Source organism: Agelaius phoeniceus, chromosome 5 (genome assembly GCF_051311805.1).
Source record: "Agelaius phoeniceus isolate bAgePho1 chromosome 5, bAgePho1.hap1, whole genome shotgun sequence".
Classification (NCBI taxonomy): domain Eukaryota; kingdom Metazoa; phylum Chordata; class Aves; order Passeriformes; family Icteridae; genus Agelaius; species Agelaius phoeniceus.
This window is the reverse complement of record NC_135269.1, coordinates 44,770,672-44,791,496: the sequence shown is the minus strand read 5'-3', so window position 1 is coordinate 44,791,496 and position 20,825 is coordinate 44,770,672. Positions and strand designations below refer to the sequence as shown.

The following is a 20,825-nucleotide window of genomic DNA, read 5'->3' as shown; positions in this document are numbered from 1 at the left end:
AATGGGCGGTGGCTCCGCGGTGGCGGGCGGGGCTTTCCGCCGACGGCTCGGGAGCGCCGGAAGCGGCGGGGACTGTGCGGGGCTGTGCGGGGCTGCCGCGCAGCGGGAGCGGGAAACGGGGCAGCGGCAGGTGCGTGAGCGGCGGGGCCGGGAGCAGGGCCGAGCCGCGGGCTGGCCGCCTTCCTCCGCGGAACCAGCGGGCCCGGAGCCGATCCTCTGGCCCACGGCTGCGGGGGGACGCGCTCGGCTTCTTGCGGGGCGCTCCGGGGCCGCCTTCCTGCCCCCTCTGCGAGCACGTGCTCGGGGTGGCGGAGCGCCCGCCCTGGGAAGCGGAGCCTCGAGGGACGGCCCGGGGAGCGCGTCCGTCCCTCCCGCGCCGGGACAGCCCCAGGGCGGCGGCAGCGCTGTGGAGCCCCAGTGCCCGCGGGCTGCGCTCAAACTCGGCGGCGGGACCGAGCGCTGGGCAGATCGGCCTCCTCTGGGCAGCGGCTGCTGGGTCAGCGCTCGAGATGGCTTGTATGCCTCATCATTTAATCCTCTTTGGAACCCATATGGGACAGAAGACTTTGATTCTCACTTTAATTTGTATATTTGTTTTGAAGGGAAGGCTCGTCCTCCTTGTGCATACATCTGAGAGTAATTTTAAACAATAATTCGTAGTGAGTGTATGGAGGCTATATAAATCTCATGGTAAACACTTTCTTTGATGTATGTGGTGGGTATGTTGGTGCATGATCAATATCCGTATTGAGGGATAAGTAAGACATGAGTGTGTAACTCAGGTCATTTCCTAATAAGTACTAGAATAAGTCTTCCAGAATAAATCTGTGTGATTAGTTTAACAACAGTGTATTCTGCTGTTAAACTAATATTTTAAGTCCTTACTAGTATTTAAGCATCTCAAGTCTACTCTTCATGGCTCTTTATTCTCACTCATACTCCTTAAGTAGGCTCTTTCTCCTCCATTAGTGTTTTCAAGGATAGTCTATAAATTCTTTATCTGTGACTTCAAGGGAGCAAAGGTAGAAATAACAAAAAGATGTGGGAACCCGCACAACCAGTGAGGACAGTTTGATGCAGTGGTTTGCCCTATGTGAAGTGCTATGGGTTGGTTGGTACTTTCAAGAATAATTTTTGAGAATGTTGTGGTTTTGACTGGTTATGGCAGCAATATGGAAAGCTGCCATATTTTGTTGTCAGGGTGTTTGTGCTGCAGGATGGAAAGCCAGAGGAGCAGTGGTGATCCATGCAGTTGTTTGCAGTGACATTGCTGGTGGAGCAGCTACATCAGAGCCTGGTAGAATATGCTTTTCATGGCACTGGCACTGATGATGGGCAGGTCAGTAACTGCAGGTGGTCAGGCAAAGATAAGTGCTAATAGGTCAGTCATTCTATTAATATAACCCCCAATGCATTGCTTCCATTGCTCTTGTCCTAGTGACATAATGATGTAGTAAGGAAGTGGAACTGGTGGGATTGTAAATCCTCATTGGAATGCTGCTGCTGTTATTATATTCAGTTTATGCATGCTGTTTTAAGTAAAAATCATTGTGAATGGGTTGAGAAAGGTTGGAAGAAAACCTCTTGGTATCTAGGTGAATATCCCTAGACTTGTTGCAGTCATACTTCTAAATGCTTTTGAAACTCTTACAGCCTAATATTTGCTATTAGGCAGAGACAGATTGTCTTTGAATCTCTGGTTTTTCTCAGTGCCTCTCTCATGTTATTTTATTTCCTGGTGTTTCCCTCTGCTCTCACACTTGTACTTTTTAATTTTTCCAGTAGTACTGTGTCTATTCAGCGTGTTTTACCTGTCCCAAGTACGAGGGGAAGATGAGAAAGTAACTTTCTCCCCCAAACCCATTTTTATCTGCCTTGCCTTCTGTCTAGGTAAGAGATACTGGCTTATCTTTGAGGATTATCAAATACAGAGTCTAATTGTTGGAAGATAAAACAATATTTTCTGTCTTTATATCCTCACAGCAGGAATCATTCCAATTTTCATAGTGCTGTTGCTAATAAGTTATATCTCTCCTACATCTTGTACAAAAGCTTTTGAGCTTTTTTGAGAGCTCTCCAAAGTAGAGACGATAGACAAAATTGGCTCACATTTGTCAGTCTCTGCTGTTTATCAAAGTAACATTATAAAACCAGATATGTCCCAGTGGCATGGGAGGCACTCCAGCTGCCTGTCTCTGCATTTGCTTTGTTCACATATGGCAAGATGTAGCCATCTGGATTAGGAGGCTGTATGTGTTGAAAACAAAAATGTGGATTCTGCAGAAGGATGATAGCACACACTAGAAAATTAAAAATCCTGGAGAAGCAGATACATGTAGCCTTGATGAAAATTGATGTCTCAATTAAGTGTAAGCAGACAAGAATTGTGTACCAATCTTTCAAAGTACTTGGAGTGCTTTTGCAAATGCATCAGGAAGGTGCAAAACATCTGAAGAGTCCTGATGAAAAAACCTATATTAGCATAGAGCAAAACCTAATGCTAATTGGAGTAAAGCCATTCTTGGTGGCTGGCTACAGTAGAGCAGCTTGTGATGTGTTCATAGAATGACCTCTGCACTTACAGAATGTGTTTATTTGAGAGAAGACACTGCTTTAGGTAAAATAGTCACCTCTGATCAAAAATAGGAAGAGATAGTTGATGCTTAATATTATGATATATAATCACTTGCCATATTTATTTAAACAATTTTTCTTTTTTTGTTGTATATGTTAATAGAAGATAGTTAATCAGGATGAGTTACAGTATTTGGTGTGAAACAAAACCAGGTTTCTCTCATTCTTTGTTTTACAACAACTTTGTGCCTACTAGAGAACAGATGAATCTCAGTACAGCATTAGAGATTTGAGCTCTTGAGTCCTTGTCAATGGAATGTTCTGATGTTGATGCTAAGAGTTTAAACTGTCCATGGTTTTTATTAAAGCTATGTTAGGTCACATCAGTTAAGAAATGGATTGTTTTCTTTTTCTATAGAAACAGATAAAAGGTGCTTAAGATGCTGGGAATTGCATTTTCTTCCCTTCAAGCATTTTTTTCTTTTGATGTTTTCAAATAGATCCTATTTTATCTCATTGTTCTCAGCTAAAATTTGTTAGTTTTGTCTTCTGTATAAAATTGGTCTTCTACTTGTTTACCTTAGCACCATTTTAACCAATGTACTTGATGGTTGATTCTGCCTGATTAACTTTCTTCATTTCATTCCTCTAAATGCAGATGAGATTTTTTTTCCACCTGCATAGTTGCTTGTTGTCTAGTGTATATTCTTTGTCAGTCTGTTGACTTTTGTGATAGTGTAGCTCTACCTTTTTCCAGCTTGTGTTTTTGTCGAAATACTGGTCTTAATTCTTGCTCATTTCAGTGAGGTCTGGCAGTGATAAAAAAAGGGGAGTGTTTTTATCAGCTTGATTCCTGATAAAATAACGGGGTGTGTATGTGAGTGTCGGTGCCAGTGATGTGTGTTGGGTTGTTGCAGGTGGTTTGACTGACAAAGCAGCATGAGGTGCAGGTCTGTCCTCAGCTTCAGTAGCATTTATCTATGTTGCTTTTTGAACATTGTGTTCAGTTAACAGTTTCAATAACTTCTGCAGGCAAAAGGACAGGGTCACTACTGTATTTGTCCAAATGGAAAAAAAAGCAACCTGCTTGAAAACCTCATCTGAATTCAGCTCTTGGTATTTTGCTGTTTGTCTAAAAAACTGAGGGTTGCCATCAAGTACCTAAATCTCTGTTGGTGTGAGAGGTAGGTGGGCTGTGGATGAGCAGGGGGCAGTGGGTGCTGTGGGCACTTCAGGTGCTTCCCAGCTGTGGTAAGTACAGACAGAAGGAATGGTCCACCCTGGGCAAGGCCTGGGCATGAGGGACCAGCTGTGAAGTGTTTTAGGTCATGCCTTTTCAGCATCAAGATTTTGCCTTGCCATAGCTAATTCTGCCCCTCCTGTACATAAAACCACAGAAATGTTCAAGTACTGTTCTGGGCACAAAGAAAAGAGGATGGTGGGGACAGCTAAGAGCACATAGAGCATCCTCCTGGTAATGTGGGAAGGAGGGCATGGGGTTGGCCTAAGAACTGTTCATGCACATACAGCCCTGGTGTGCATTTTTAAGGCTCTAGAAAAGGTCAGTGAAGTACCAAATAAAGAAAAGTTGAGGCAGTTACTGTGAAAGTGCCAGGAAGGTGCTTCTGATGATGCAGCTGACCATCCAATGCAGCAGTATGAGCAGTGGTTTCAGAATTAGTAACTCGTGCATGGAGCTTACTGGAGAGGGCAGGGACAGTGGATCCTCTCGCTTTTGTCCTTACCAAACCTAGGATCAGCTGGTTGGTTTAGTCAGCTTTTGATTTATAACCTGTAGCTACATCAGACTAGTTCTGTGTCTTGGTTGTAGAACAAACTTAAGGTCAAGTCTGTTAAAAAATGGGACTATAATTTTAAGAAGATAATCTGGTTTGTTTGAACCAATGCTAGGGTTCAATCTCTGAACATAGATGCATCTTGTAGTTGAGGAAAGAACTTCTTCATTCACTCTCTTTTACCAAAAGAAAAAAGATCAAGCTTTTAATTAACTTCTTATCACATGCAACTGAATCTTATTTTTCTTTACAAAGACAGATCACAGGGTACAGGCAGTTAAAACATTTAGATTGTACCTGTCTGGTTTACTTAACAGAAAAAAATATACTTATGATGAATATATTTGTATTTTTTGCTCACCTCAGTTTCTTTTTTTTGTAGATAGGTGAATGGATCTTCAGAAGCAGAGTTGCTAAAACTGACAGAGAAGTAAGTATGTGAGTGTTGTTATATTTTGCAAAAGTGTGTATCAGAATTAGTGCTACCTCTGTTTACAGTTTATTAATTCTTTTATGTTGATTCTTAGCATCTGTACTAATGAATAATTTTATATAGCTTCAAAGTCTATTTCCAGTAAAGTGTTTTTATTTTGTGCAAGTAGGTAACATTATGTATTTCTCCTTCTGAACATGACCTGCTGTTACTTTTCCGTATTGACTGTTTTTAACAGCTAGAGCTACTACTGTGAAGGGAAGGTTTGAAAAATATAGTTCTAGCACTTGCATATCTACTTTCAGTGTTGTATAGTAGATAATTTGTCACCTTTATAATCAGCTGAAAGGTTTGAACTCCTCAAGTCTGTGTTGTCTAGCACAGCATGAGTAGAATCTCTTAGGATGATGGTTTATTTCCACCTGTCTTTAATGACTAACTCTGCTTCCAAAGTCCCTTTCCTCTGTTTTAGAGGAAAGGGACAGAGGAAAGGGACTTTGGAAGCAGGGTTTTTTTTTTTTGTTCTGCTGGCTCCCAATTTAAAACAGGAAGTATGTTCATGTGAAGAATGTATTGTATACATGTAATCAAAATGTGGGGCTTTGTACTAAGAAATTATGTGCTGCATTTTGATCTCTTTCCAGACAGTTGAGCTGATGAAATAATTCCAAGTTATTATATTTTATTAAAAAGTAGAAATTATTTAATCTAATAAATAGATGTTGAATTACTTTTTTAAAAGTTCTAGTATTTTTAGCAGACCACTATTAAAATTGCTATAAGGTATGTGTGTGTGCATTTGTCTGTACATCTAGTACTTGCAGTATGCATGTATTTCAGTAGAATGGTTTATAGTATTTCCAGTTCCTGTAATTTTACTGATTATACTGGACTAATTTCCAGTTCCATGTTCTTGCCCATACTGCAAGTTATTTTTGCTCCAAGTACATTACATACTTTCCATGTTTTAAAGGGCTAATAATAAAAAGTGTATGTACAGAGCTTGTGCATAATACATTGTACTGGGAGAAATCCTGGAACCTTTATTTTTCTGCTCACTGTCCTTTTGTCTATTCATAATGGGTCTGGTTTTCACTAATTGTATTTTCATTGTCTTAAGTGGCCTATAGAAGAGATGAAATGTGGTCTGAAGGGCGATACGACTATGAAAGAGTTCCAAGAGAACGTCTCCCTCCAAGGATTCATGGTGATGTAAGTGTGCAGTAAGCATTGTGTCTGTAGCATTATAACATTATCCTGTACCTTTATACAATGACCTTACCATAGGGGATGGATTTATCTACCTGTGTAAGTTCCAAGTATATCCCAAGTTCATTTTTTCCCCTGTTCCTTGAAGTCAGCAGTTTGGCACATGCATCTGCACAGAAATAATAGGCTGCCTACTGAATTAAGTATTAGTTTATTTTTTTAAATTTTCAAATCTGTTGGAACTGTTTTAGAATATTTGTATTTTGGTGTCATTCTTCATGTTATTAAGCACAGGATTTTTAATGACTTCTGGGGAACAAGAGGCTATACTAATGTTATATTTTTCCATAGTCTTTTTGTGGAGGGATAGAATGTAAGAGAATAGTGCAGAAGGTAGTCTCACCCCTGAGGAGTTGCAGCTGCACTAATCACCAAAGATTAGGAACAGGCCTGCTCTTAACAGGCCACAGCTGTGTCCAGTAAGAAGATGAGTGCTACAAAAGGGTTAGCTGGTTGAAGAGAGAGTTGGAGTTTGCTGGTTGTGCTGTGAGGGGAGTTGGAGTTTGTTGGTTGTGCTGTGAGGGGAGTTGGAGTTTGTTGGTTGTGCTGTGAGGGGAGTTGGAGTTTGTTGGTTGTGCTGTGAGGAAGGAGTCAGTGCTGTGAGGAGCTGCACATGAGACATCACCCAGAAGGTATGGGAGCTTCACAATAAGATGACAACATCTTTTTATGTCAATGTTTCTTTTAAGTAACTTGACGTGCTTAAGGAGCTTCTTTCATGATTGTTCTTGTCACCAACAAAGTTTCTTTATAATGTTTAACGTACAGGAGAAGATGTTTTTAACAAGTGTTGAAAGTACATCTTTGCTAAAGTTGTGCTTTGGAGTCCTGAAAAGGAAACACTTTACAAGAACAGAAATCTGCTTTGTAGATACAGAGTCTTTTGTGGTGTGTTATGTACCTATGTATGGTATGCTTGTAAAAGCAATTGCAGATGCTGTGCTATAGTATAACTTCAGAATGCTTTTGGGAATTCTCTGTTCCACAGAGTTGGACCATTTTTTTCCCTCCCTTGTCTGAAGTCTCCAACAAATAAATAAAACAGGTTGTAGCTTTGTCTTTGGAGGTATTACACCATAAATAGAATTTAAAGAATACTTTTTGATATTTCTATTTGCATCCTGTGTAATATGCTTTTGGCAAAATAAAATTTCAGGTGCCAGTTCCTCTTATCTGACTTCCCTTTTACTTATGGCAAATGTTGAAATAATGCCATAGCTGATTTAGTGCACCTTCTGGGTTCCCTCTGTTTTGTTTTCAGCTTGTCTCTTTGGAGACTTTTGGTTACTCTATGTAACTAATTACACAGGCTTCTCTATTTGAGTTTATTAGTGGTTGTCTGTTCTGTGACATTTTTGTTACTGTGATAGGCAACAGTAACATTTTTCATTTTCAGCAAGCTGGAAATCAGGTTGATTTCCACAGGGTGTTTAGCTGCCTGTTTCTCCAAAATGCTTATCAAGATAGGGCAAGAGGAAAGGCAGAATGTACTTTCACAGGTGTTTTTTCAGTTGTTTGACTAATGCGTGGCAAATTTAATTTAACCGTAACATCAGTGACATTTCTAAATTCCCGTAATCTTTCAGGCTGTCCAGGGAACAATGTGTGATCAGGCATTATAAGAATTTATAGTCTAAAAGATGTGATGCACCCATTTTGATGCAAGTGTTAACTAGGTAGTTCAATGCTAGCTTTATATTACATATGTTTGGAACTGGGGTTGAAGGGAGTAGCGGAGTACACTCATCACAATTAATATTACCTATCTGTACCAAAAAAACACCCCCAGTTGCTGGGCAAACCAAGATATGGTGTCTCTCTGCCATACTGAAAGATGGATATGGAGTTCCTTCTCATACAGCTCTGCAGATTCAAGATAGTTGGAAGGTACTTTCTGTCCTTGTAAGCCTGTGCTATTGTATTTGTGTCCACATGTAGAAGTCTGACTTAATTTTGATTAGACAAGTGAAATAGAATTAACTTGTTCAATCTGTTAATATGCTTAGTGTTTGCTGCTAGGTTAGTATGTTGGAAATAAGATGTGCCAATGATACAGAATGAAGTATTTTTTTTTTTTTTTGAAGAAATCAAGAGATGTGTCCTCATCTAAACTGGGTTCTAATTGTATATTAAATATAGATTGTAGTAGAAACACAGTTACTGTTAAAAAATGTGAAATTGCAAGCACTTGACATAATTGTGCAAGGAGGATATTCATGGAGTTTTCATAACTGTTCGTAACTGTTCATAACAGTTTTTGTAACTGTTCTTCTATATGCCAGTATAGTTATGTAGTGGGGTCTTCTGGGTGAGGTTAAAGCATGGAGCAGTTTTATTTAAGCTGCACAGCAGATCTTTGTAAGACACCAAACTAAAAAAATAATTACGTGTGGAGGATGTTTGATGAGGTAAGAGTAGATCAAACATTATGACTGTGTATATAGTCTCCACTTTGCACCTGTATGGCTGGCTTTAAACTGCCCTCTAGTCTGTTTGTTGTGTTTGTTGGGTGGTCTCTGAAATCAGAACTAACTTTTTTTTGTGCATGACAATATTTAGCAGTTTGTGAATACACTCTATTTTTCTGCAAAAACTATCAGAAACTATTAGATTGACTTCTTACTGTTAAAATAGCTTGAGTGTCTTCCCCCCCACCCCCTGCCAAATCCAAATTGCACATGCCAGCTCAAGTGTCTGCATTAGTAGCTTTTGTTTAAGGCCCATTAAAAACACATTTTGCTAAAGGAAGAAGATTTATTTTTAAAATAAATTTTAAAAAGTGAATGAAAACATGAATGCAAAATCTTGCATTCATGTTTTCATTCACTTTTTATTTGCAGTTGACTTATATAAAGCTTAGTTCTAGTAAATTTGAATTTGTATCTTTTGCAGCTGTGCAATTTGTACTTAATAAACAAAGAATTTCTTTAGTTGACAAATGGTATATGACATGCTATTTGAAGGAAATAAATTGAATTTGTGTTCTAACAAAAAGCTTCTTGAAATTTGCACTAAAAGAAAATCCAAGAGTATTAAAATTCTGTCACTAGAATCTAGTATACAATAATGCATTGTATTCAGTGTGTGTTTATCTATTCAGGTTATGAAGCAAGGTCTATCTTAAATACAGTCTCTGCAGTATGGAGGATGTTATGGACATAAGAAAAATTGTTAGTATTTTCAAATGGACTCTTATTTTTTTGTAGACGTTACAGGTGCAGCTTTCTTTGTTGCATTCTAAAGATAATGTAAAAATCTGAGGAATACATGTAGCTAACCGATGCTCAGAAAGTAGCTATTGCTACTGCTTATAAGCTTCCAAAAGACAATTAAACCATGTTTAAGAATTTCCCTCTATAATTAAACTTGTAATGCCTAAGGATTGAATATGAGTAGTGTCCAGTTAGATTTAATCAGTTATTCCACTGTCAGACTGGCATGATTTTTAATGTTTGCTGTTTCCCTGTGCAATTTCCTCTTTTAAGTCCCAAATTTAGAAATAACTTGGTTCCACATTTGTTTGTGCGTTACGGATTTTCAGCTGTTAAAAGCAATATGATTTTGTTTGCTTTGTGGTTTAGGGTGATTACCACAGAATAGTAAACATTGTGCCCAAGAAACCAGCCCTGCTTGAGAGGCCTGGGGACGGGAGTTACAGTCGCTACGACGATTACGGTCACGCCGAGTACAGAGACTATAACGCGGGACGCAGTTTCGCCCACGACCGAAGAAGTGGCCCTCCGCACCGAGGCGTACGTAAGGTGATTCTTCTCCCATGTTTATGATATTTATTTTCCCATTAAGACTTCAATACTAGGTAATTAAAATACTGGAAAGGTCATCATTGTTGCCCCCTGCAACCCAGCTGTTTGAAATTCTGTAATTTCAGGGTGTTGATGGTAGTTTATATTTTGAAGACAAAAGTCTTCTTTAAGTCAGAGCATGTATATATGCTTTGGAAACTTCTGTAGTTTGTATTTTGTATAGCTTTGCAAAGTTGCTCTCTTCAATATTGACACAGGAAAAACATAAAATGTTAATGGATACAGTGAATAAATTGAGAAGATATTTATTGCAAGGGGTAATATTTTTTTAACTCATTAAATGCTTTGGTTTTGCAATAATTAAGTACCATTTGGCAACTAATTGTACTTGACATCTGACATTGAGATACATGTCATGCAGTTGTTTTGCCTGTATGTTTTGCAGGATGAATCAGGATACAGGTGGTCAAGGGATGATCACCCTACAAGACCTGAATACAGGTATTTTTTGATTCTTGTAGTGCCATGCATAGGCTGCAAATATTTAGGGCGTTTTACTTGGTCACCAAAACAGCTGGTAGAGCAGACCAGTGAAATAACAGGGAAAGGACATCTGTTAAAGTAAAAGACAATAGTGGAAAAACAGGTTTTAGTTGTATTGTTTGAAATAGAAATTAAAGAAATTATATGACATGAAAGTCTCTAGTTTAATAAGGATAGGAGGCATCATGATAGCATCGTTAGGATGGTAACCTGGAAGTGTAAGTAATTTAATGCATCTCTCATGAGTGACACTTCTTGCATGATTTCAGAGAATTCTTTGTTCTCTTATTTGATTCTGCAGCTGCAGTACTTTGGGGCTACAGTATAATGATGCCTGTGCCATTTTAAAGGTTGGTGGGATAGATAATAGGATTATGAAGTTCACCACAGCCTTTTTCTGAGCTCCCTGTTTTCTCAGCTGAACTGATGAATATATATTTCCATCATATGTAATGTTAATTTCTATGAACCCTTCTTAGTCTGTACCTCAGGTTTCCATTTATGAAATCTAAGGACTAGTAGTAAATCATAGGGCTGTAATACACATATGCCTGCAGTGATGTTTGATATGGATTTTTTGAGTTAGCAAATAAAGTGCACAGGATACTGTTATACTCAAAACTTATGGACAAGGATGAAAGTCACCTTAAATGTTAAGACAAGAGTTGATTGTTAGTATAGGTGAAATATTAGCAGTCTGATCTAAGAATGTCATCTGATGGCTGTGCTTTTATATGCCACATCCTGCATTTCCACTTCTTGAGATGCCTGTTATACCAGCCTGTATTTGTGGGTATTGCATCATGGTGTTAGTCATATCACAGAATAACTCCTTGTTACAACATGTATTTAAAACTGTTACAACATTTATTTAAAACTATGGGTATACCATACAAACATCAACAGAAGTAAACCGAGTTAGTTATAGACACCTGACCAATTGGAAAAATTGCTGTTAAACCAGCAGCAAGTTAAAAAAAAAAGACTGCAAGCAGGTCAGAAAAAGTTCAGACAGGGCAAGCCTTAGATTTGTGGTGTTGTAAACTCAGTATGATGCTGTTAATAGCAATATCCACAAGGCCCCATAGTTGCAGTAGATATCTATTCCATTGAGTGGGATGACTTAGACATAGCACGGATGGATTATTCTATAATCTCACCATAAAGGAAATCCTTCATATATCATAAGGGTCTTGGTGCAATAGACTTCTTTCAGAATTGCATTCTTGGGGCTAGAAGCAATAATAAAAGGTTTTGAACAGGAATGCTTAATAAAAATTTGTGTAAAAGTTTTTCCATCTTTTCCTCTCAATTTAGCAGAATCTGGGTTGTTTGAAGCTGAGGAAAAACACCAGAAAGGCTGAGAAGACTGAGTTAGTGCCAGGCAGCTTATTGTACACAGAACAAGAGTGGCACCCAGTGGTCAAAAAGATTGTCTTAAATGCATCCTGATTTCTTCCTTTCAAAATAAGGTTCAAAAAAGTGAGGCTAAAATGTCAGCTCATTTTGTTGAAGGCTTAATAAGTGTGTTGTGTGGTATATGATAGTCCCATCTGTATTTGTATTATATGCTTCAGATTATAGAGCTGTTACATAACTGCAATAATGCTGCGGAAGAACTTCATAAAGATCCATGGTTCAAATATATTTGGAATTGATTGAAATCCTACTGATTCATTATATAAATATAGCAAATAATCTTCAAAGTAGTCTTATGATCAGACTGCAAAACATTTGTAGTGTTCCATGTTTTTCCATATTTTTGCATATTGCCCATTATTGAGCAATGTAGTGGATCTCAAGGAGGATATCAAAGTACGTTTCATGGTATATATTGTCTCCTGTGGTGAAAATGCTAATTACTTTCTATTTCAAAGACATTTGCTCCACAAAATATGATATTAAATAAGTTATTTGGTGCAAAAATGCCTTCTCTTTGGATATGTTTAAAGTTATTTTAGTTAAGTTCTTTGGAGTACACATAATTCTTTTTTTTTGAGGAAATAGGAGGAGGTTTAAGATGATTTTAACCAGAAGGATTTTTTAAAAAAAGTGCATGGAACGTGGCGAAAGCATAGTGAGTAGCTAGACAGTCAGGAGACTTGTATTTTTTTCATAGTTAGTACAGTGACTTTAAATTCTTAAAAATAATAGCTCATTTATTGACCGAAATAATAGCTTTCTTTATTATTTTTAAAATCACAATCAGTAGCTAAAAATGTGCTGTAAGAAGTAGTTGTCAATATGACAGCATTTCTCTTTGAGTATTCATCATTCACATTTTCCTGTTTGGTTTTTGAAAACATACCTGTCAAAAGGTACTTTCTCATCTCTTACCCTTTGTATTTTTCTTCCTGCTATCTTGATTTAGAATGCTGAAAAACATTACTTGAGATTGTCCCGAAGTAAAATGCTGCTTATCTGCAATATCAATGTCCTTAAGTGAGTCCTGTGTGCAGTTTTGGGCACCACGATATGAGAAAAATATTAATCTATTAGAAAATGTCCAAAGGAGGGTAACAAAGATCATGAAGGGCCTTGAGGAGAAGCGTTATGTGGAGCAGCTGAGGGCACTTGGTCTGCTCAGCCTGGGGAAGAGGAGACTGAGGGGAGACCTCACTGCAGTTACAGCTTCCTCGTGAGAAGAAGAGGGGCAGGCACTGATCAGTGCTCTGTGGTGATGAGTGACAGCACTTGAGGACATGGCCTGAAGCTGAGTCAGGGTAGGTTTGTGTTGGATATCAGGAAAAGGTTTCTCACCCAGAGGGTGCTTGTGCACTGGAACAGGCTCCCCAGGGAAGTGGTCACAGCACCAGCCTGACAGAGTGCAAGTGTTGCACAGTGCTCTCAGGCACATGGTGTGGCTCTTGGGGATGTCCTGTACAGGACCAGGAGTTGGTCTTTAGTGATACTTGTGGATCCCTTCCAACTCCTTATGTTCTATTATTCTGTAATTCTCTTTGCTGTTGAAGAAACCAGCAGTTAGGGATTTTTTTCTATTTTTTTCCTATTGTTTCTTCAGTGATGTTTTGTTGGGGTTTTTGTAAGCTTCTTGCCTTTTTCTTAAAAGTAGGACATGCTTGCTTACTTAGCATTTGTAGAGCTGTGGCTTCAGCTGTGCTGTGTCTAATGACCAGCAGCAGCAGTTCTCCATGAGTGACAACAGGATTGCAGAGGTTCTAGCACTTGGCCTACTGTCTTTTTTTAGTTGCCTTCCTCCTTATAGGGTTATGCTCCAGTTTCCAAGCAGCTGTCATTCACATGGTAGACATTATCATGTCTAGCACTGAGTAGAGCATTACTAGTCCTTCCACATGCTTTTTGAGGGTTGTTAGCCCTGTTTTATGCTATGTTTAGTGAACAGCTGTCATCCTGACCATGACTTTTTTATGGTGAAGATACACATTTTATATGTAAAAAATAAAAGAATTCAGAGGATGTGTGGGGCATAGATTTCAAACTGAGTTATCAGCTCTTTCTCTCCTGTTGTCACCTAAGGAATTCTGAACTCCTGAAACTGATGTGAATTTTGTTTTAGCTTGATTTCAAGTGCCTTTTGGTTCAAGTGTGGTTGGCACATACCAAGAATTGTACATCATAGTTTGGAGGAAACTTTCTGCACACATTAATGTCTTGGTTGCTGATGCTATGAGAATTGTGAGACTTAGCAATTCAAAGGAGTAGAGATCAATTAAGATGTGACTTCTTTGTACATTTATCTTGTACTGATGTTGATCATTTCTGGAGCTGTGTTAGTGCTTGTCTTCAGTGATATATTAGGCTCATTTATGCAAAGCACTCATGCATGTCAGATTTTTAAAAAAGTTGTAGGGAACTATGCTGTTATATGTTGAAGGAGTCTAGTTTTGCAGTACTTCCCTATGGGCCTCATAGCAATGGGTTTTGCATACAAGTTCATTTTTATAAGGTCAGATGAACTTTTCAGTGTGAAATGCTTTGGAAGATTGTTAGCTGCTGTTCACTTTAGTCATGCCAAATTTTAATCCTTTTGAGTGCACGGAGCATTACTTCATTTTTTTTTTTTTACCAACCAAACTGAGTTTACAAGATGTGAAATATACGAAACTTGGCAAGTTAAGATGGGTAAGACTCATCTTCAAAGAGAAATTACAAAATGACGCACTTGTAAATCCCAGCTACACATGCATTAAATTTGATCCTTAGAATTATCTGAGGCCCAGATTTTTGTAAAATAAGGGTTGCCATATTCCTGGAATAAGTAAAAAATAGACTCTTGAGAAGCAGCTTACATAGAACATTTTTAATATCCCCTCTTCAGCTGTATATATTAATAATTTTTCCTTTGCTAATGGAGGAAACTTGTTGCTACTATGTGTGTTGTTTTGTTTATTTTGTGTTAGATTTTTCTCCCATGTTCTAAGTGAAATTAGGAAGTAGTTTTAGTAGTCCAGTCTTTAATTCTAGTGCATTTGTCCATCAAAAACAGATCTGCTTGTTTCCTGGAGTGCTTAGGAAATACTTTGTAATAAATGGAAATACTGAAGTAATTTTGGTGCTACAAATGAGAGAAAACTGTCTAGCAAAATATAGAAACTTAATTGTAAACAGTTTGTGGTCTCTGAACAGTTATGTTTTGTTATGGAAGTGTTCTAAATCAATGGCTTATGGTCTTTTATTTGAAAAAAAAAAAAGTGGTTTTCTGAACATTAAACTTGGTATTAGCACTTTTGGGGGGTAAAGCACAATATATCTTGGGTTTTCTAGATGCATGCACCTTCACAGTGAGAATGGGTTTACTGCAGGCCATGGAGTAAATTGTTTGCAAAGTGGAGGAATAGAAGCCCAGCAATCTTGGCTTTTTGATCTCTGCTTGAACTACCCTTGCATTTAGTGATTAACCCCTTGTAAGTGTACAAAGTGATGACAGGAGGTTGTAGAGTTGTGAACTGAGGATCGTACGTTGAGAAGAAAATTGTACTTTGGTAAGAATAGTTATTTTAAGTGAAGACCTTTGATGAGAGAGTCTCCAGATGGAAGTTAAGGGCCACTGACTCTTCTCTGAATAAAGCAGCATTTAATTTTGAGAGTCCAGATGTGTCAAAGGCTGAGGCAGTTATCTTTACATTGTCACTATGCAATCACCTTTGAGTTACAGGGGGCAGTTATTTCTTGGGGTTTTTTTCTCCTCCCTCTGTGTTTTCTTTAATTAATGAAATAGTGAACATGTTTAAATAGTAGAATATTTAAAGCAGTATATTATATTGTAGGAGGCCTTTAGGCTTTGGATTTAAACTTTCTTGTAATGTAAACTGATCTGTGTCTTGGTTATAGAAGATAAACTTAGCCAAAGGGATTTATGAGATGGTGCTATAAATGTACATAAGTCTCCTGTTTGTTGCAATATTTGACAGCTCTTAAGGGACACCATACAAGAACCTCATTCTTTATTAAAAAACGTGTGGAGGGAAGTAAATATGGCAGTCACCCAAAGAAAATGGTCTTGCTTTTGACAGAGATTGATAAGCAGAGTTGTAATCATACTCATTAGCACATGCCTTTTTCTTTTAATAAATAAATAGAATCTCTGCCAGAACATTGAACCTCTCAGGTATTCACATGGCTGAGTAGAGTAGCTTGTTTATTCATATACAAAATTACAGTTTCCTTATAATAGATCATTGTGGTAGATTCGTTATGCCTGTCTGCAACTCCAGGCAAGAACATGTCTGTTGAAATCTTTTACTCAGAAAACCCATTGTGTTAAGCTGCCAGCTAAATTAGTTTATCTTGGCTTATGATATTTTGGAGGGTGGAGGGGGAAATTAGAACCGTTTGGAACAAGATAATAGGTAATATACAACTTAAAAGTTGATTCTGGTTTACACTAAATATTTAATGACTTCATATTCAGTTCATGTTTTATGCAGCAGTCTTACTGATTCAGTAGTTGCTACATTTTCTTTAAGAACTGTTTTCTGCTCTGCTGGCTGGTAGCTCTTTTGTGCTTGGGACAACCAATTTGTTTGCAAACTGAGATTTATGTTGCATTATTTGACTGTCGTTATTCAGTCAGAGTTAAATATATCTGATTGTATGCTTGCACTTTGGGTTCTGTAGGTCTATAAGTTTTTATTTTGAGTGGATTTTAAGAAGTCAAATCTTCTCATGCAGATACCACATAGCATTTTAAAAAATGCTCTGTACTGAAAACTGAGTATAATCAAGAGCAGTTCAGAAATGTCCGCTGGTGCAGGTCAGCTGAGAGTTAAAATGTTGCAGTTTGGACAAGTTTGATTTTATTGTTGTGATGAATCTTTGTGTGAGCACTGCCTGTTTTCTTACTAGGAATTTTATGTCAAACAGTTTCTACTTTGCTCATGTGGGCCCTGTGTGCATATATCTAGAATTATTCTGGAAACCTCATTCAAAGCAAGACTGCTGTCATTCCACTTCTGAAATGTTTGTCACTTGAGAATGGAGGAAAAGGAGAGATTAGTAGGCAGGGTTTAAACTGTAGAATTTTTTTGCCCCCATCCTATAATGTAAGAATATGGAGAGGAGGTAGAAATTGCTCTTATTTTCAACTGGGATTTTTTATATGTTTTAGCTAATTGTGTGGCTAAATTGGAAGGTGAATATTGCTTTTCCTGGCAAAATATTATTATAAATTATTAAAATATAATATTTATATTCTTAAAAATTGTTGTTGAATAAGGAATGGCCAGGTAGTAAATTGACTTGTAAGTATTTGACAAAATTCCAGCAAAAACAAATTCCAGAAGTTCTCATCATGTCAATTCTCAACTGCTATCATGTCTATTTGACTTGCTTTTGATCCAAAGCTGTGTTACACTTTAAGGGTTTGTGGCTTTTTGTGTATACTACTGTTTCCCACTGTAGTTTTTGTAAGGTTTTAAATTGTCCTGTGAAATTGATGTCATCATTATATTTTTTCAACAGGGGCTATTGTATGAGACACCTGTTTACTAGAGGTGGTGATATGTTATGATACACCTCTAAGGAAAAATTCAGTAGTCTGTGCAAACTCAGTTAAATTTTGTGTTAACATTGATTAATTGTTTAAAACTTAGTCGCATCTTGGGAAAATTATGATTTCCTTCTAATAAATGTTTACATAATGCTAATAAACTGTAAGGAGCTCATCTGTTTACAATGTATGATAGGATAACGTGCCTAAAGATAAGATTATGTACCTTTCCACTGTAAGGTCTTGATTAACATATTTCTTAAAGTCTTTGAAAAGTGAGCTCACCTGGTCAAGTCTTACAGCTAGCACTACAGATGGTACCAAAACTAACAGGTTAATGCTGGATTGAGAAATAATGAGGCAAACTCCCATGGGTAGCACTTGATTATTCTGGAAAAGTTTCCTAACTACTTCATTGAAAAACAGCTAGCCTCTGAGACAGTGGGGAAGGGAAAGAGAAGGGAGACTCCCTTCGAGTGCAGACAGCTTCTGTTAAGATGGTATCAAACTAAATAATCTCAGAGCCAGTGAATTGGACTGATGAATGTAGTCATGGCTTTCTCATGTTGAGGTGTATTGTCACAGAGGACTTTGACATAATTTCCCTTAGGAAGGTAAATTCTTCATCATCTGTTAGATTCCAAGGACTTGTTTGTTATGTTTTGAATATACTAAACATGTTAGATTCAATTCCCATTGAGAGAGGGTGGGAGTATTAGGATACAGGAGAGAAGAGGAAAAAGTTTAGTGTTACTGATAATTTAGGCATCCTTTTGTTAAGCATTTTGCTTCAAAGAGAAAATTTTTGATGTGCTATTTCCTTGTGTTTAGGGTGTTATGATCTACATCTGAGGAAAAGTTCATCAATAAAGCAATTCCATGATCTCATGCTGTTGGTATTATTTTTTAAAGATTATTCTATTTTTGCATGGTAACTAATTATTCTCAGTGTTAGTCTTGACATTAGTTCATGATATATATTTGCATAACCTTAAAGATTCTTTCCTTTGTATATCAGGCTCTGTAGTACTTGTCTATGAGCTGACAATAAATGCCGTTGTCTAAGTGAAACTGAATATTGATGTCATTACACACAGCAGGGTTAGGTCAGCCAGTTGAGGGAATGTCTTTCTCTTCTAAGGTCTGACTTTTAACAGTTGCATATGTTAAATTAAGTCATAACTTATCTAGCCTAGTATGCCTAATTATTTTTGAAAAATGTGCCTAATTATTTTTGAAAATTATGCTTGAGAGCATGATTATGAAATTTGGAAGTAAAAGGAACAAAGTGTTTCAATGTATTGACTTAGAGAATAATAGAATGGTTTGAGTTGGAAGGTACCCTCAAAGGTCATCTAGCCAACCCCCCTGCAGGAAGCAGGACATCTTCAAGCAGGTCAGGCTGCTCAGAGCCCCATCCAGCCTGACCCTGTATGTTTTTCCAGGGATGGGTTATTTGCTCTCTGGGCAACCTGTTCCAGTGCTTCAGCATGCTCATCATAAACATTTTGTGGTGGAGCCTTTCTTCTCCAGGCTGAATGCCACCAACTCTCACACCTTTCCTCAGAGATGTGCTCCATCCCATCTGATAATTTTTGTTGCTGTCCTTTGTACCTGGTCCAGCTGTCCATCCATGTCTTTCCAGGACTTTAAAACTGGGTGCAGTGTACCAAGTGGGATCTCATCAGTGTAGAGTAGATGGGCAAACTAATTCATGTTTCAGTTACTAGACTCAGTATGCATTCCACAGTTTTTATCTTGTTAGAGGCAGTTTTTGAGCATTTTGTTCAAGGATTATCTAAGTAATGTGAAAGATGACATTAACAGAGGAGACTTAAGTGTGAAGCAATTAATTACCTTCTTTAATATCTTTTTTCAGCTACTGTTAATTTATTAATACTTACTAAAACTTGTGTCTGTTAAACAGCATTCTGGTTTAGAACTTATCTCTGAATTTACATTTATTACTCACAGCCAGTGTTGCTAGATATGTATGTCTGTTATTTTTAGGGGAAAAAAAGGAGTATTACTTCTTTGAGGCTTATTGAGTCTAACTTCAACTGCTCTAGAATACTGTCAAGGAACCTGTTTTATTTGTTGTAAGTATTTAAAAGTCACGAATACAATAAAGAGACTCATTTTCCTACAGTAAAAGTATATTTCCACAGCAGTTTTAACTATCTATGTGGTCCTTCCCCTCTCCCTGGTACTGTTTCAGGTGTTTGTACATTTCACATAGCTGGTTCTGTGTGCTAGCCCACCACAATGAATTAAATATTTGTCTGCCAGTTTTGTTGTCTGAGAGAAAATATCAATGCCAGCTTAGGCACAGAATCGAAATAGGGATCCAAGGAAGGTTGCAGAGTTGGGGATTGCAGCAGCACCAGTTTCAATCAGTATGAGCTGTCATGGAGCTCCAAAGTTAACTGTTATTAAATCACTGAAATAACTGAAGGCATGCAAGAGTTGCAAAAGGATTTTTATTAAAGAATTTACCCAGGCAGCATAGCTTGCCTATGTGTTCAATATGTTCAAACAAGTGATATTTATAATATATAGGAAATGGCCTACAGAAAGAGGCAAGAGATATTAATGTTTATTATAGAGACTGTAAATTGTAATGAAAGTGAAGGGAAAAAGCAAACTGGAAAATAAAAAAGATAAAGCTACGAGGCTGAATAATTTATAAGAGGGAATGTCTCTCTTAACTTTCTGATTTTGAACAAACTCTATACCTGACAGGAAGAAATGAGATCACATAAAGAAAAATTCTGTTATGTGCAATGGATTTTTTCTTCATATATGTATAATGTCTTTCATATTGAGAAATCCAGAAGCAGAGGCAGTAGTGTGCTAACTTTACTGAAGTTTGCTATGCAGCAATCTGTACCACTATTACAAACAACACTTTGAGGCATGTAAACACATGAAACCTATTTGACCTAATTGCTTCAAATCTCACTTTGTTTAAGAATAAAAACATAGAGATCTGTGAAGCATTTTTCCCATTTAGAGAAAATGGAATGTTTTTCTGATTTATAGATCACATTAAGGGATTTGGAAGTAGGAAAAAAGTAAATATAGTAAGGGTATTGTCCATCAGTATTACTGACATAAGGTGTTACTGCTTACAAACCTGTTCCTCAACTTGCTCTTCCTTTTGCAGCTTTTTATTGGTAGTGTTAGAAACTCAACCCCAAGAGTTGATCAAATCAGCATATCCTACATGTTGTGTTCTTTTGCCAGTGAACTAATGGCATTCTGCAGCACACTGATGAAAAGCTTAAGTGCTCTTCCAGCAGCTGTTTCATGGTTTCTGGGTTCTTCTATGGAAGGATTTCAAAGATAGCTTTTGGGGAAAAAGTAATAGCTTGCTGAACATAAAATTCACTTATGTCCCTAAAATAAAGTGCAAAAGTATTTCTCTCTGGGGCTTAGTGTGTATCTAAGACAAATGCTTGTCTACATTAAATTGC

The 20,825-nt window shown here is 37.6% G+C and overlaps 1 protein-coding gene across 2 annotated transcripts in view; it reads left to right on the top strand.

Moving 5' to 3' along the window:
• Positions 1-29: 29 nt before the first annotated feature.
• Positions 30-20,825, top strand: part of PPHLN1 (periphilin 1) — a 63,991-nt gene continuing 43,195 nt past the window's right edge. The window contains exons 1-5 of one of the 2 annotated variants that reach the window (XM_077178899.1): positions 30-130; positions 4,753-4,800; positions 5,924-6,015; positions 9,654-9,824; positions 10,282-10,337. In XM_077178899.1, the coding sequence (XP_077035014.1) occupies position 4,800; positions 5,924-6,015; positions 9,654-9,824; positions 10,282-10,337 (320 nt within the window). In that variant the 5' untranslated portion in view covers positions 30-130; positions 4,753-4,799. Of the gene's footprint in view, positions 131-4,752; positions 4,801-5,923; positions 6,016-9,653; positions 9,834-10,281; positions 10,338-20,825 lie in introns of both variants that reach the window. The other variant, XM_054631833.2, reaches the window with a different exon arrangement.